Source organism: Carcharodon carcharias, chromosome 6 (assembly GCF_017639515.1).
Source record: "Carcharodon carcharias isolate sCarCar2 chromosome 6, sCarCar2.pri, whole genome shotgun sequence".
In the NCBI taxonomy this organism is placed as follows: Eukaryota; Metazoa; Chordata; class Chondrichthyes; order Lamniformes; family Lamnidae; genus Carcharodon; species Carcharodon carcharias.
The window spans coordinates 190,162,925-190,178,203 of record NC_054472.1 but is presented as its reverse complement, the minus strand read 5'-3'; the positions used below and the strand labels follow the sequence as shown (position 1 = coordinate 190,178,203).

Sequence of the window (15,279 nt, the reverse complement as noted above, 5' to 3'; positions counted from 1 at the left end):
CCCAGATAAGTGGCAGAAGGTGTAGGGGGGCAGAGGGTAGCGGGTGTCTGGAATTTGCTGCCCAAGTTGGTAGTAGAGGCCACTCTTAAACTCTTTTAAGTACCACCTGGATCTGCACCGTAAGTGCTGTAAGCTGCAGGGCTATGGGCCGGGTGCAGGAAGGTGGGATTATGAAGGGCACCTGGGTGTCCTCGGGCTGGCATAGACAAGATAGGCCGAATGGCCTCCTTCTGTGCTGTAACTTTTCTATGGTTCTATGTTATTGAGGAGGACTTTGCAGGGTTGACAGGGCTGAGCTTGCCTTTGTTGTTTCCTGTGCCTAAGTCGATGCCGGATGGTTGGTCCGGTTTCGTTCCTTTTTTGTGACTTTGTAGCAGTTTGATGCAACTCAGTTGCTTGCTGAGCCTTTTCAGAGGGCATGTAAGAGTCAACCACATTGCTGTGGGTCTGGAGTCACATGTAGGCCAGACCAGGTAAGGAGGATTGATTTCCTTCCCTAAAGGGCATTAGTGAACCGGATGGGTTTTTTCATGGTCAGCATTAGACCTTAATTGCAGACTTTTATTGAATTAAAATTCCACCATCTGCCATGGAGGGATTCCAACCCAGGTCCCCAGAGCATTATCCTGGGTCTCTGGATTACTAGCCCAGTGACAATACCACGACACCATCACCTCCCCAACACAGTGACAACACAGGAATAAACCAATGTGTCAATGATCAATGACTTCCAGTTATGTGAGATATATCACTGCAGTTTCTATATGAATACTTAGATCTCTTACTTTCGTTGATAGTTCAGTGGAAGCCCCATACTCCAAAAGAAATTTCACAACTGTATCATTTCCTTGTTGAGCAGCAAAGTATAACGCTGTAGAACCTGACTGGGGGAAAAGAAAGGGCATTAATTCAGTCAGAAAAAATCAGCTACTGCTCTCAATCTTTTATCAGGCTTTAACTAAGTTAATGGTAATGTTTTAATTGAGTTTGAATTGTTGTTGTTCTTCCTAATTGTTAATGTTGCTTTGTTCCCACACTGAAAGTTGTTTTTTTCTAACTTCCTTCAAGGCACATTGCAGAGAATTTCCTTGGGGCAATTTTCTTGACTGGCTGCCGTCACGGCACGTCACATTGGCTGACGCCCCACATACAGCCGCTAACCAGGGTTTCTGCCAATACTTCACCAAAGTTACACTGGCCAATCGATGAACTCCATAGGAAATTCCCCGTTTCAGAAAATTAAGTAGGGAAAAGCAAAAAGTGTGTTTTGAACTCATAGAATTTACAGCACAGAAACAGGTTATTCAGCCCAATAGGCCTCTGCCAGTATTAATGCTTCACTCGAGCCTCCTCCCATCTTACTTCATCTCACCTATCAGCATATCCTTCTATTCCTTTCTATCTTGTGTTTTGTTTTATTCATTCACAGGATGCAGGCATCATTGGCTAGGCCAGCATTTATTGCCCATCCCTAATTGCCCTTGAACTGATTGGCTTGTTAAGCCATTTCAGAGGGTATTTAAGAGTCAACCACATTGTTATTGCCTGAATATTGTCAGGATCTATTTCCTCTGCAGTATCCAGTAACTTCAGCCATTTTTTTATATCTCATGGAGTGAATCAAATTGGCTGAAGACTGACTTCTGTGATGCTGGGGACGTCCGGAGGAGGCCAAGATGGATCATCCACCTGGCACTTCTGGCTGAAGATGGTTGCAAATACTTCAGTCTTGCCTTTTGCACCGATGTGCTGGGCTCCCCCAGCAATGATAGGGATATTTGTGTGGCCTCCTCCTCCATTGTTTAATTGTTCAGCACCATTCATCACTGGATGTGGCAGGACTGCACAGCTTAGATCTGATCTATTGTGGAATCACTTAGCTCTATCTATCACATGCTGCTTATGCTGTTTGGCACACAAGTAGTCCTGTGTTATAGCTTTACCTGGTTGACACGTCATTTTTAGATATGCTTGGTGGTGCTCCTGGCATGCTCTCCTGCACTCTTCAGGAAGGGTTGGTCCCCTGGCTTGATGATAATGATACAATGGGGGAGATGGTGGGCATGAGGTTACAGATTCTGGCTGAGTACAATCCTGCTGCTGCTGATGGCCCACTGTGCCTTGTGGTTGTTCAGTTTTGAGCTCCTAGATCTGTTTGATAGCTGTCCCATTTAGCATGGTGGTAGTGCCACACAACACGATGGAAGACATCCTCAAGGTGAAGGCAAGACTTTGGCTCCACAAGGTCTGTGCTGTTGTCACTCCTACCAAAACTATCATGGACAGATGCATTTGCACCAGGTAAATTGGCAAGGATGTGGTCAAGTAGGTCTTTCCCTCTTGTTGGTTCCCTCACCACCTGCCACAGACCCAGTCTAGCAACTATGTCCTTTAGGACTCAGCCAGCTCAGTCAGTAGTGGTGCTACCAAGCCAGTTATGGTGATACACTGAAGTTCTCCAGACTATGTTCTGTGCCCTTGCCATATTCACTGCTTCTTCCAGTTGGTGCTCAACATGGAGGAGTACTGATTCATCAGCTGAGGGGGCACAGAAGGTGGTAATCAGCAGGAGGTTTACTTGCCCATGTTTAAGCTAATGCCATGAGACTTCATGGGGTTCGGAGTCAATGTTGAGGACTCCCAGAGCAACTCCCTCCCGACTTTGCCTCCACCCCAAGTGTATCTGTCCAGTTGGTGGGACAGGACATACTCAGGGATGGTGATGGTGGTATCTGGGACATTATCTCTAAGGTACGATTCTATGAATATGGCCACATCAGGCTGTTTGACCAATCTGTGGGACAGCACTCCCAATTTTGGCTTAAGCCCCCAGATTTAGTAAAGGGGACTTTGTAGTGTTGACGGTACTTGGGTTGCCATTGTGGTTTTCAGTGCCTAAATCGGTGCTGGGTGGTCCCCCCAGTTTCATTCCTTTTTATAGACTTTTTAGCAGACTGATACAACTGAGTGGTTTGCTAGGCCATTTCAGGGGGCAGTTAAGAGTCAATCACATTGCTGTGGGTCTGGAGTCACATGTAGGCCAGACCAGGTAGGGATGACACTAAAGGACATTAGTGAACCAGATTAGTTTTTAAACAAAAAAAATAACAATAATGTCATGGTGGGATTAGAACCCATGCACCCAGAGCATTAGGCTTGGTCTCTGGATTATTAGTGGAGTAACATCATCACTTTGCCACCGCCTCCCCATTATGTCACTTATCTATTGTGCACTTATCCAGCTTCCCTTTAACCACTCACTGTGTTAACACGTCTCACATTCTCACCACGCTCTGGATAAAGAAGTTTGTTCTGAATTCCTTATTAGATTTTTCAGTGACTACCTTACTCTTATGGCCTCTAGTTTTGATGCCCCCCAACAACAAAAAAAAAATTGGAAACATCTACTCTACATCTACCCTATCGAAACTCCTCCATAATTTTGAAGACTTCTATTAAGTAGCTCTTGGATTTCTTCTTTTGAGCCCGACAAAACAACATAATGATTTGACTGAGATTATCTTTGCACATCTCCCGAAACATGGTAACGTTCAGCCCCCTAAGTCATCCACCTTGCATAATGTGTTCCAGGATGAATAGTTCCCAGTTCATATACAGTCATTACATTAACATTTGCTACGCATTACCTCTCTTTGGATATTGATGTCTGCTCCTTGCAGAATCAGTTCCCGAACACAATCCTTATGATTGCAGTATGAAGCCACCATTAGAGCAGTGGTCCCAAGCTGCCAATAAGAAAATATTAATGATCATCAAAAATTGGATAGCAGCAGGTTGGGATATTTAATGAAATCAGCCATGAATCGAATGGATTTAGCAGACAATGCATGCAATTAAAAAATAAGTAGAAGGTTTTCTAGTTTGAAAGCTTTGCTGCAACCCCTACCACAATGGATTATGGGAAAGGGGATACTGTTGCAGTTGGCATGCATTCATTGACCATACACTGTCTTTGCAGTCCGCATCCATTCGACCACTGTTTAAAAGCAGCCTCAAGAGTGTCACATTTCCTTTTCGTGCAGTCCAGAATACAGCATTTGCAAGTGGCATTTCCCTCTGTTAGAAAAATACAAGTTTAGTTTCAGTATATACCATCATCAAAATATGTAAAATAGTTCTTAAATGTTTTGTAGTTTTAAGTTGGAACTGAGGAAATCACATATCAATTTACGCTATTGACTTTGTATCTTCATTACACAAATTCTGTGTTCCAAGTGTACTTGTGGTTATTACCATGCCTAGTACTGCACTAAGGAGCAAACCTATCCCCTAAAAGAAAGGCTTGCATCCTTTCATAACTTCAGGACCTCCCAAAGCACTTCACAACCAGTAAAGTACTTTTGAAGTACAGTCACTGTTGAAATATTGGAAACAGGGCACCCAGTTTACACATAGCAAGCTCCCACAAACAGCAGCGTAAAAAATGACCAGGTAATCTGTTTTTCAGTTATGTTGACTGAGGGATAAATATTGGCCCAGGACACTGGGGATAACTTCCTTGCTCTTTTTTCAAAATAGTGCTATGAATCTTTTATATCCACATGAGTGGGGCAGAGAAGGCAGATATTTCATGCAGTAAAAGGCAGCTCCAATAGTGCAGCACGCCCTCAGTCCCTGAGAAGATTACACAATGCAGCATCAACAGCTTGCAGTTATATAGTACCTTTAATATAGTATAATGTCCCAAGTCTCTTCACAAGAGCATTACGAAACAAAATGTTGAGCCTCATCAGGCAATATTAGGACCAGTGATCAAAAGCTTAATAAAAGAGTTAAACTTAAGGAGCACCTTGAAGGAAGAGAGGCAACAAGGAAAAAATGACTGGAAGCCATTTTCATCTCCTAGTAGGAAACAGAAGGAAGCTGAATGTAAAGGAAACAATAATTGCCTGGAGACTCAGCTGGGACACCATCCAGTTTTAAGGTTGGCCTTCTCAAATGCACCACTGAAACAAACTGCTACCACAAAACATGTTCTCTATGGGCAGCAGGAAACTGGATGATATTGCAGGTTAAGGGTATTAAGAGTATCAAGCGACTTAAATAGGGATGCAACATTCGGAGCCGTTGAACTCCAGCAAAAAGAGACCGGGGTTACAGATAGAGCTGTGGAACAAGTTCACATTAGAAAGAAAGGTCCCCTTCTCTAGAGATGGTCAATAGGTAATTAGTCAAATTTGTGAATATTCTTGAGACTTGGCACTACATGTGACTGTGATCAGCCTTATCACCAGGACCTGACTGCAGTGCCAATATAAATTTACCGGTCTCACCAAGGTTGCCAAGGTAAAATTCCCCATCACAAATTTCATACCTTTGCATCATCAGCACAATCAATCCTCCCCTTTCTCTCTTGACATGGCTGCTCATAGATCAGCAGCGAAGGCTTCATTGCATATCCTTTTTTCTTTTGTTACTATAAGATTGTTATGATTTGGGACTGTGCCTTTAAGGTAAAAATGAAGGGAGTCATGTGACCTGTTCTAAATTCTGTCTGATGCCAAGCTTAGGTGGTTTGATTGCTAGAGATAAAAGGGAGCCAGACTGTTTTGCTGGGAAGAAGGTGTTTATACTTGGAGACAATGGCAGTAACCTGTGTGCTAACAGTGGATAGAATGTGAGTCTCCAAATTCCCGGAAAAGTGAAGAATATCAGGTTGTAAACAGTTATACTTTAAGCTATCCATTTAGTTCCAAGATAAAAGACAGATGGGCTCTCAAGAATACCTAATCAGCATCTCCACCGGCATACAAGGCCCATGAGCATAAAATGTATGAATTAGGAGTAGGCATAGGCCATTTGGCCCCTCGAGGCTGATCCACCAGTTGATAAGATCATGGCTGACCTGACTGTGACCTTAACTCCACTTTCTTGCCTACCCTCTATACCCTTTGAGCCCCTTATGAGTCAAGAATCATTCTCACTGACTGTAGGCAGTCCTATACTCTCTCAGTACTGTTTATATCTAGCTGCTCTTGCCGACTCTGGCAGGTCCTGCTATCTCTCACCACTGTTTATATGATTGGCACTTAGAGGAAGCACTGAGGGTGGCAAGGACACAGATGTACCCTGGATGGGGGTCTTCAATATCCGTCACCAAGAATGGCTTGGTAGTACCACTGCTGACTGAGCTGGCCGAGCCCTAAATGACATAGCTGCTAGACTGGGTCTGCGGCAGGTGGTGAGGGAACCAACAAGAGGGAAAAAACTTACTGGATCTCATCCTCACCAACATGCCTGCTGCAGATGTATTTGCCCATGACAGTATCGGTAGGAGTGACCACTGCACAGTCATTGTGGAGACGAAGTCCTGCCTTCACTGAGGATACCCTCCATCGTGTTGTGTAGCACTGCCACCGTGCTAAATGGGATAGATTTCAAACAGATCTAGCAACTCAAGACTGGGCATCCATGAGGCGCTGTGGGCCATCAGCAGCAGCAGGATTTCACTCAAACACAATCTATAACCTCATGGCCCGGCATATCCCCCACTCCACTATTATCATCAAGAAAGAGGATCAATCCTGGTTCAGTGAAGAGTGCAGGAGGACATGCCAGGAGCAGCATCAGGCATAACTAAAAATGAGGTGTCAACCTGGTGAAGCTATAACACAGGGCTACTTGCGTGCCAAACAGCATAAGCAGCAAGTGATAGACAGGGCTAAGTGATCCCACAACCAACAGATCAGATCTAAGCTCTGCAGTCCTGCCACATCCAGTCGTGAATGGTGTGGGCAATTAAACAACCCACTGGAGGGGGAGGCTCCACAAATATCCCAATCCTCAATGATGGAGGAGCCTAGCACTCGCTACAATCTTCAACCAGAAGTGCCAAGTGGATGATCCATCTCAGCCTCCTCCGGAGGTCCCCAGATTCACAGATGCCAGTCTTCAGCCAATTTGATTCATTCCAGCTGAGAAACCTCAGCAATGAGGATAGATTGGAGAAGTTGGGACTGTTTTCCTTGGAGAGGAGATGGATGAGAGGAGATTTGATAGAAGTTTTCAAAATCAAGAGGGGGCTGGACGGAATAGATAAGGAGCTGTTCCTGCTCACAAAAGGATCAAGAACGAGAGGACATAGATTTAGTGATTTGCGAAAGAAGCAAATGTGACATGAGAAAAAACTTTTTCACACAATGAGTGGTTTGGGTCTGGAATGCACTGCCTGGAAGTATGGTGGAGGCAGGTTCAATCGAGGCATTCAAAAAGGCATTAGATGATTATTTGAATAGAAACAAGGTGCAGGGGTAGGGGGAAAAGGTAGGGCAATGGCACTAAGTCATGATGCTCATTTGGAGAGCCGGTGCAGACACGATGGGCCGACTGGCCTCCTCCTGTGCTATTAAGATTCTGTGATTCTGTGATCCCACGTGATATCAAGAAATGGCTGAAGGCACTGGATACTGCAAAGACTATGGGCCCTGACAATATTCCAGCAATAGTAATGAAGACTTGTGCTCCAGAACTTGTTGCACCCCTAGCCAAGCTGTTCCAGTACAGCTACAACACTGGCTTCTAATCAGCTATGTGGAAAATTGCCCAGGTATGTCCTGTACACAAAAAGCAGGACAAATCCAACCTGGCCAATTACACTCCATCAGTCTACTCTCGATCATCAGTAAAGTGATGGAAGGGGTCATTGACAGTGCTATCATGTGGCACTTGCTTAGCAATAACCTGCTCACTGATGCCCAGTTTGGGTTCCGCCAGGGCCACTCAGCTCCTGACCTCGTTATAGCCATGATTCAAACATGGACAAAAGAGGTAAACTCCCGAGGTGAGGTGAGAATTACTGCCCTTGACATCAAGGCAGCATTTGACCGAGTGTGGCATCAAGGAGCCCTAGCAAAACTGGAGTCAATGGGAATCGGGGGAAAACTCTCCGCTGGTTGGAGTCATATCTAGCACAAAGAAAGACAGTTGTGGATGTTGGAGGTCAGTCATCTCAGCTCCAGGACATCACCGCAGGAGTTCCTCAGGATAGGGTTCTCGGCCCAACCATCTTCAGCTACCTCATCAATGACCTTCCTTCCATCATAAAGTCAGAAGTGGGGATGGTCGCTGATTATTGCATGATGTTCAGCACCATTTGTGACTCCTTAGACACTGAAGGTGTCCATGTCCAAATGCAGCAAGACCTAGACAATATCCAGGCTTGGGCTGCCAAGTGGCAAGTAACATTCGTGCCACTCAAATGACCATCTCCAACAAGAGCCATACATTGTCCCTTGATGTTCAATGGCATTACCATCATTGAATCCCCCGCTATCAACAGCCTGGGGGCTTTTCATTGACCAGAAACTCAACTGGACTAGCCATATAAATACAATGGCTACAAGAGCAGGTCAGAGGCTAGGAATCGTGCGACAAGTAACCCACCTCCTCACTCTCCAAAGCCTGTCCACCATCTACAAAGCACAAGTCAGGAGTGTGATGGAATACTCCCCACTTGTCTGGATGAGTGCAGCTCCCGCAACACACAAGAAGCTTGATACCATTCAGGACAAAGCAGGCCGCTTGATTGGCACCATATCCATGAACATTCACTCCCTTCACCACCGATGCCCTGTAGCAGCAGTGTGTACCATCTACAAGATGCACTGCAGGAATTCACCAAGGCTCCTTCAACAGCACCTTCCAAACCCACAACCACCACCATCTAGAAGGACAAGGGCAGCAGATAGATGGGAACACCACCACCTCGAAGTTCCTCATCAAGTCACCCATCATCCTGACTTAGAAATATATTGCCGCTCCTTCACTGTCGCTGGGTCAAAATCCTGGAACTCCCTTACTATCGGCACTATGGCTGTACCTACACCATATGGACTGCAGCATTTCAAGAAGGCAGCTCACCACCACCTTCTCAAGGGCAATTAGGGGTGGGCAATAAATGCTGGCCCAGCCAGTGAAGCCCACATCCCATGAATGATTAAAAAAAAAATCACATTGCCATTGTGAAAGACTTTGAGATGGGAAGGGTACAGAGGAAGCCATTGTGATATTGAGTTACAAGTTTTCCTAAAAAACTCACTATATAATCACCCAACAGGTGGATTAATCTGTCAGGAAGCGGAAGAGAGAGACCAGCTAGAGGCCAAAAATCTTTATGCTTCACCGTGCCGGAATGCAGGTGGAAGCTCATGCTCAGACAGAAAAGACTAAATTCATTATGAACTAAAATGAAGCTGAATGATTCAGCTAGCTTGTGCTAGAGGAAGAATCTCCAGTAATGCTCTCACATAATGAAGGACAGTCCTGGAGTTAGAAGTTACCTGGCTGAGAACGGAAAAGAAGGAAATGACACCCTTGGGAGCTAAGAATCATTTCGGACTGATTCTGGGAGAACTGAATGACTACTTAAAAGACTGTGAATTATATACCTGTGAAGTGTGTTTTTTCAGTAGTGCTAAAATTAAGAAGGGGAGTTTTCCATTCTGTGGTTTAAAGTCTAAGTTGCCTACAAAGTAGCCTAGTGTTTAGTCAATAGTGCTTTTAGCCTTCTTACAGTAACCATCTTGAAAACTGAAACCTTGTCGTGTCATCCTTGTTGCTATTAACTGGAAGTTCAAATTTCTTTTTAAAAGTTATCAGTCTCTAAGAAGCCTATAATATCTTGCACTCACCCTGAAAAACTGAGCGAAAACAGGGAGTATGATGCATTGTCAAGTGAATTCTTCAAGCGGGAACCAGGCTAAATACAATAAGTTGAGAGTGGAAGCTAAGAGGTAAATAAGACTGGCAAAGAATGAATCTGAGAACTGATTGCCAGTTAACTTATAAGGGAACCCAAAAATCTTCTACTGGCATATAAATAGTGGTCCAATTAGGGACAATGAGAACAATATATGCTTCAAGGCACAGGGCAAGGCTTGAATACTTAATCGAAGGTGTTTATGAAGGAAGAGGATGTTGACAAATTAATGGAGTATGATGCATTGTCAAGTGAATTCTTCAAGCGGGAACCAGGCTAAATACAATAAGTTGAGAGTGGAAGCTAAGAGGTAAATAAGACTGGCAAAGAATGAATCTGAGAACTGATTGCCAGTTAACTTATAAGGGAACCCAAAAATATTCTACTGGCATATAAATAGTGGTCCAATTAGGGACAATGAGAACAATATATGCTTCAAGGCACAGGGCAAGGCTTGAATACTTAATCGAAGGTGTTTATGAAGGAAGAGGATGTTGACAAATTAATGGTGGAAGCGGGGATGGTAGTGGTAATGGAAGATTGAAAGTACTACTGGAAAAACTAGCTATGCTTAGAGTGGACAGGCTGCCTGATCTGGATGGTGTGCATCCCAGATTACTAAGGGAAGCTTTAATCTTCCCTAGGTACAGGGGGTGTGCCAGAGAATTTGAGAGTGGCAAATGTGATACCCTTATTCAAGAAAGAAAGTAATGGTGCTCCAATGTCTACAGGCCAGTCAGCTTAATATTAGTGATGGGTTTTCAGGAAAAAAAAACAGGCACTTGCAGAGGTTTGAGTTAATTAACGAGAGCCAGCATGGATTTGTAAAAGACAGACTGCTTTATTAGCCTAATTGAATATTTTTGATGAAGTAACAGAGAACATTGATGAAGGGAAAATAATACTTGTTCATGTGAATATTATGAAAGTGTTTGACTAAGTACATAAAAGTCTGATTAACAAAATTTAGGCTCACAGAATAGGAGGGTCAGCGTCAGCTTGGATAAAATATCAGCTTAAGCACAGTAAACAGTGAGTTGTGGTAAATGGTTGTTTTTATTTTGTTTGGAGGATGCTAGTCAGTGTGTTCCCCAAGGTTCAGTGTGAGGATCACTGCTTTTCGAAATATCTAAATGACTTGAATATTAGAATACAGGGTAAAATTTCAAAATTTGCCGATGATACCAAATTTGGAAGGTACAGCAGAGAGTAAGGTTGGCATCTATTGACTGCAACAGGACATAGATAGGCTAGAAAACTGGGCAGACAAGTGGCAGATGAAATTTAATGCAGAGAAATGTATTTTAGCAGAAGGGGTAAGGAGAATCAATATAGTATTATTGGCACAGTTTTGAAGAGTGTGCAGAGACAGAGGGACCTGGGGAAGTGGGGGGAGTAGGTTCATGTACATTAATCCTTTGAAAGTGGCAGAACAAATTGAGAAAGTGGTTAGCAAAGCATCTTCGGCTTCATAAATAGACATATTGAGTACAAAAGTGGAGAAGTTATGCTGAACCTTTATAAAGGCCTGGTTAGGCCACAACCCAAGTATTGCATCCAGTTCTGATCACCACACTTTATGAAGGATGTGAGAGTCCTTGCGAAGGTGCAGAGTAGATTTAGCAGAATGCTTTCAGGGAAGAGGGATTTTAGCTAAAAGATTAAGTTGCAGAAGCTAGAGTTGTTCTCCTTGGAGCAAAGGAGCTTGAGGGGAGAATTGATAGATTATACAGGATTATGACTGGTTTCAGTGAGGTAGACAAAGAAAAGCAGTTCTCATTGGCTGATCATCCAAGGACTAAGGGACCACAGATCTAAAATTTTGGGCAAGAGATCCAGTGGGAAAGGAGGAGATGCAATTGCACAGTGAATGGGAGTGATCTGGAACACACTGCCTGTGAGGGTGGTGGAAGTGGAGATGGTGATTGATTTCAAAAGGAAATTGGATGGCCACTTGAAGGAAATCAACTTGCCAGACCACAAGGACACAGTGGGGGAATGGGACTGATTGGATTGCTCTGTAGAGAGTTGGCATGGACTTGATGGGCTCGATGGCCTCTTCTGTATGATGACGAATCTATGGATAGAATCTCCTGCCCTGCCACGCCCCCATTGCCCCTCCACCCATAGTGAGTTTGATGACAGGGGAGGCATTTAATTCCCACCTTCATCCTGATTAAGTCTGTGGTGGGAAGGCCCGTGAATGGCCTTCACGCCCTGTCACCAATTGAGGCCATTAAGTGGGCAATTAATACCCATTTAAGGTCCTCATTCAGCTGCCGCTGCTGGTATTAACCCAGCAACAGGCCAGAAGCTCGCCATGTGGGAAGCATAACCTGTGCAGAATGCTTGTAGGCTCCCAGGAGAGGTCTCTCATTCAAAGGTACTCCGTGCCTGATTGAGGGACCCGGCATCAGGAAGGGGATTGAGGCCCACTAAAAGCCACCCCCCTGTTCTTGCTGTTAAGCCCCATCGCCTGCGACCCCAAGCCCCTCTTCACAGCCCCCATTCCATGATGCCCCTCTTGCTATCGCTGGTTTGGGATATAGCAACAATACTGGACCTTGGGTGGGTGTCATACCGGCAGAACCTCCAGCCCACCCAGTGGCGCTGATGTCCAACAGAGCTGCTGGCCTCTGATTGGCCGGCAGCTCTCTGAACACAAGAACAAAACGAAAAAGAGCAGGAGTACACCACACGGTCCATCGAGCCTGCTCCACCATTGAATACGATCATGGCTGATCGTGGATCTCAACTCCACTTTTCTACCCACTCCGCATGTCCCTTAATTCACTGAGAGACTAAAAATTTGTCTATTCCAGCCTTAAATATATTCAATAATAGAGCATCCACAGCCCTCTGGGGTAAAGAATTCCAAAGATTCACCACCCTTTGAGTGAAGTAATTGTTCCTCACTTAAGTCGTAAATGATTAGCTCCTTATCCTGAGACTGTGCCCCCATGTTTTGGATTCTCCAACTAGCAGAAACAATCTGTCAGCACCTACCCCATCAAGCCCCTTCAGAATCTTGTATGTTTCAATGAGATCACCTCTCATTCTTTGAAACTCCAGAGAATATATGCCAAATTTACTCAGCCTCTAATTTTAGGACAGCCCTCTGATCCTAGGGACCAATTTAATGAAGCTTCGCTGTACCGCCTCCAATGCAAGTGTATCCTTTCTTAAATGTGGAGACCAAAACTCCACACAGTATTCCAGATGTGGTGTCACCAAAACCCAGTACAATTTTCGCAACACTTATTTATTCTTGTACTCCAATCACCTTGCAATAAAGGCCAACATGCCAGTTGTCTTCCTAAAAGCTTCCTGTACCTGCATGCTAAATTTCTGCATTCCTTATACAAGCACACCCAAGTCTCATTGAATGTCAACACTTACAAGATTTTCATCTTTTAAAAAATATTCTGGTTTTCTATCCTTCTGACCAAAGTGAATAACTTCACGCTTCTCTCCATTATACTCCATCTGCGGGAGGGATTTCCTCCCCCAGGTCCTTGATGCTGTTCCTTGTCCTGTCAAGTGCCTGAGTGGAACAAGATGCGGCGAGCCTTTCCGAAAAGCAGTGATGAAGGACTCTCGCTGGCTCTCCAGCTGCTGGCCAATACCCTGCTCACCTCTAAAATATTCAGCCCTAGACTCTACTGCCCTCATGGCTATTTCTCTGTCTTGGTGACGTTTCCTGCTTCTACTTGTCATCGTGTGCACAATGGTAAACTGGCTCAATATTGTTAAAAACATTTGTTCACTTCCATTTGTCTCGTAGAGAAAGCTGACTCACAGTAGGGGAACACAACCAGCACATTAATTGGCCTTGTGTCTCTGAAACACTCAACACTATGGAAGAGGCTGCGATCGCATCATAGGAAGACTCACAGCAGCTAGAATCGGAGATGGCAAGACTGGAGGATTGACACAGCAGAATATGTTGTCATATTACTTCCCTATTTTCTTTCCACTTAAACTCTTTCAGACACACTGTTGCACAGTTGCACACCCAGGGCTGAATTTTCACTTCCAAATCGGAGAAAACCCCGTCCGACTTGGAATAAATTGTCTGTAAATTCGTATTTTCATTCACTGGGGGGGGGGGAACGGGAGGCAGGCTCGGTGCCCCCGGCAACAGTGAAGAGGCAGCAACAGGGACTGCTAGGTTCAAGGGCAGGCTGTTTAAAAAGCCCACATCAGTGCTTTGGAAATTCGTTCCAACTGTAAAAGTAAAAATAAAACCAAAAAGAACCCTCGAGCACTTACTCCTCATATCATGCCTCACCCCTCACACGCTTCCCATGCACTATTCATGCCAACTCATACCACCTCATGTTGTCCAGAATGGCCCCTTATACGTCTAGGCCAGCCTATGCCACTCTACCCACCATCCAGGTCCCTGATACCCTCTATGTAAAACTATGCCCCCTAACTACATGGTCCTTTATAGCCTCTGTGCCAACTTAGTGCCAACTTATGTCAAACCATGCCAACTCACCCAATATCTACCATTGACAGACCTCAAGAGCCATGCAGAGATGAAATAAAAGTCTACTGATGACTTCACTATTTAAAGAACACTCTCATTGATAAATCCCCATTCAATACATTTAAATGACCTCTTATAAAAACAAAAATTTCCTTCAAGCATGTGCTCCTCCCCCTTATGAAAACAAGCATTTCATTCTATTACTTTACCTTTCTGAAAACAAACATTTGTGTTCATAGTCCCACATCAAAGACTTTACAACCACTTGAAGCTGTCAATTAATCAGTGAATTTACAGGCCCCCCACCGTGATAATGACAGGTTGTGGAATCAGTCATGCACTAATCATATGCTGATAACCCTCAGGCTTATGTCAACAGGCAGTTAGTGAATTACAAGCACTTATTTTTTTCTTTCAACTGCATGCTAAATTTCTGCATTCCTTATACAAGCACACCCAAGTCTCATTGAACGTCAACACTTACAAGATTTTCATCTTTTAAAAAATATTCTGGTTTTCTATTCTTCTGACCAAAATGAATAACTTCACGCTTCTCTCCATTATACTCCATCTGCAAGGAGCCAAATGGCCTACTTCTGCTCCTATTTCGTATGTTCATATGTGTGTTCTTATGCCATGAATCACCTGCACTTGCCACGGTTTCTCTCCTTGCTATTGCACCATTACTTCTGGTTTCCCTCAAGGATCTATCCTTGGCCCCCTCCTATTTCTCAGCTACGTGTCCCTCAGCAACACCATATGAAAGCAGTGTCAATGTCAATTTCTACAAGTACATGGCTGACACCCAGCCCGACCTCACCACCACCTCCCACTCGACCCTTCCACATTCTCTAAATTGTCACACTTCTTATCTGACATAAAGTACTGGATGAGCAGAAATTTCCTCCAACTCGTCTCTGATTCCTGTGACAAGTCCATTCCACAGCCACTGGCTGCTTTACTTTCCCTGGCAACTCTGATAGTCTAAACCAAACTGAACCAGACTATTAATAATCTTGGTATTATATTCAACCCCGAGATAAGCTGTCCACCTCATAGCCATGCT

At 44.3% G+C, this 15,279-nt stretch overlaps 1 protein-coding gene across 1 annotated transcript in view; it reads right to left on the bottom strand.

The window, feature by feature from the left end:
* The window catches only part of ankrd29 (ankyrin repeat domain 29), a 139,049-nt gene extending 125,614 nt beyond the window's left edge, over nucleotides 1-13,435 (bottom strand). Inside the window, exons 1-5 of the mRNA XM_041189326.1 lie at nucleotides 13,118-13,435; nucleotides 12,320-12,373; nucleotides 3,967-4,077; nucleotides 3,648-3,746; nucleotides 786-884 (exon numbers count right to left, since the gene is read on the bottom strand). Of these exons, the coding sequence (XP_041045260.1) occupies nucleotides 786-884; nucleotides 3,648-3,746; nucleotides 3,967-4,077; nucleotides 12,320-12,373; nucleotides 13,118-13,435 (681 nt within the window). The remainder of the gene's footprint in view (nucleotides 1-785; nucleotides 885-3,647; nucleotides 3,747-3,966; nucleotides 4,078-12,319; nucleotides 12,374-13,117) is intronic.
* Nucleotides 13,436-15,279: the final 1,844 nt, after the last annotated feature.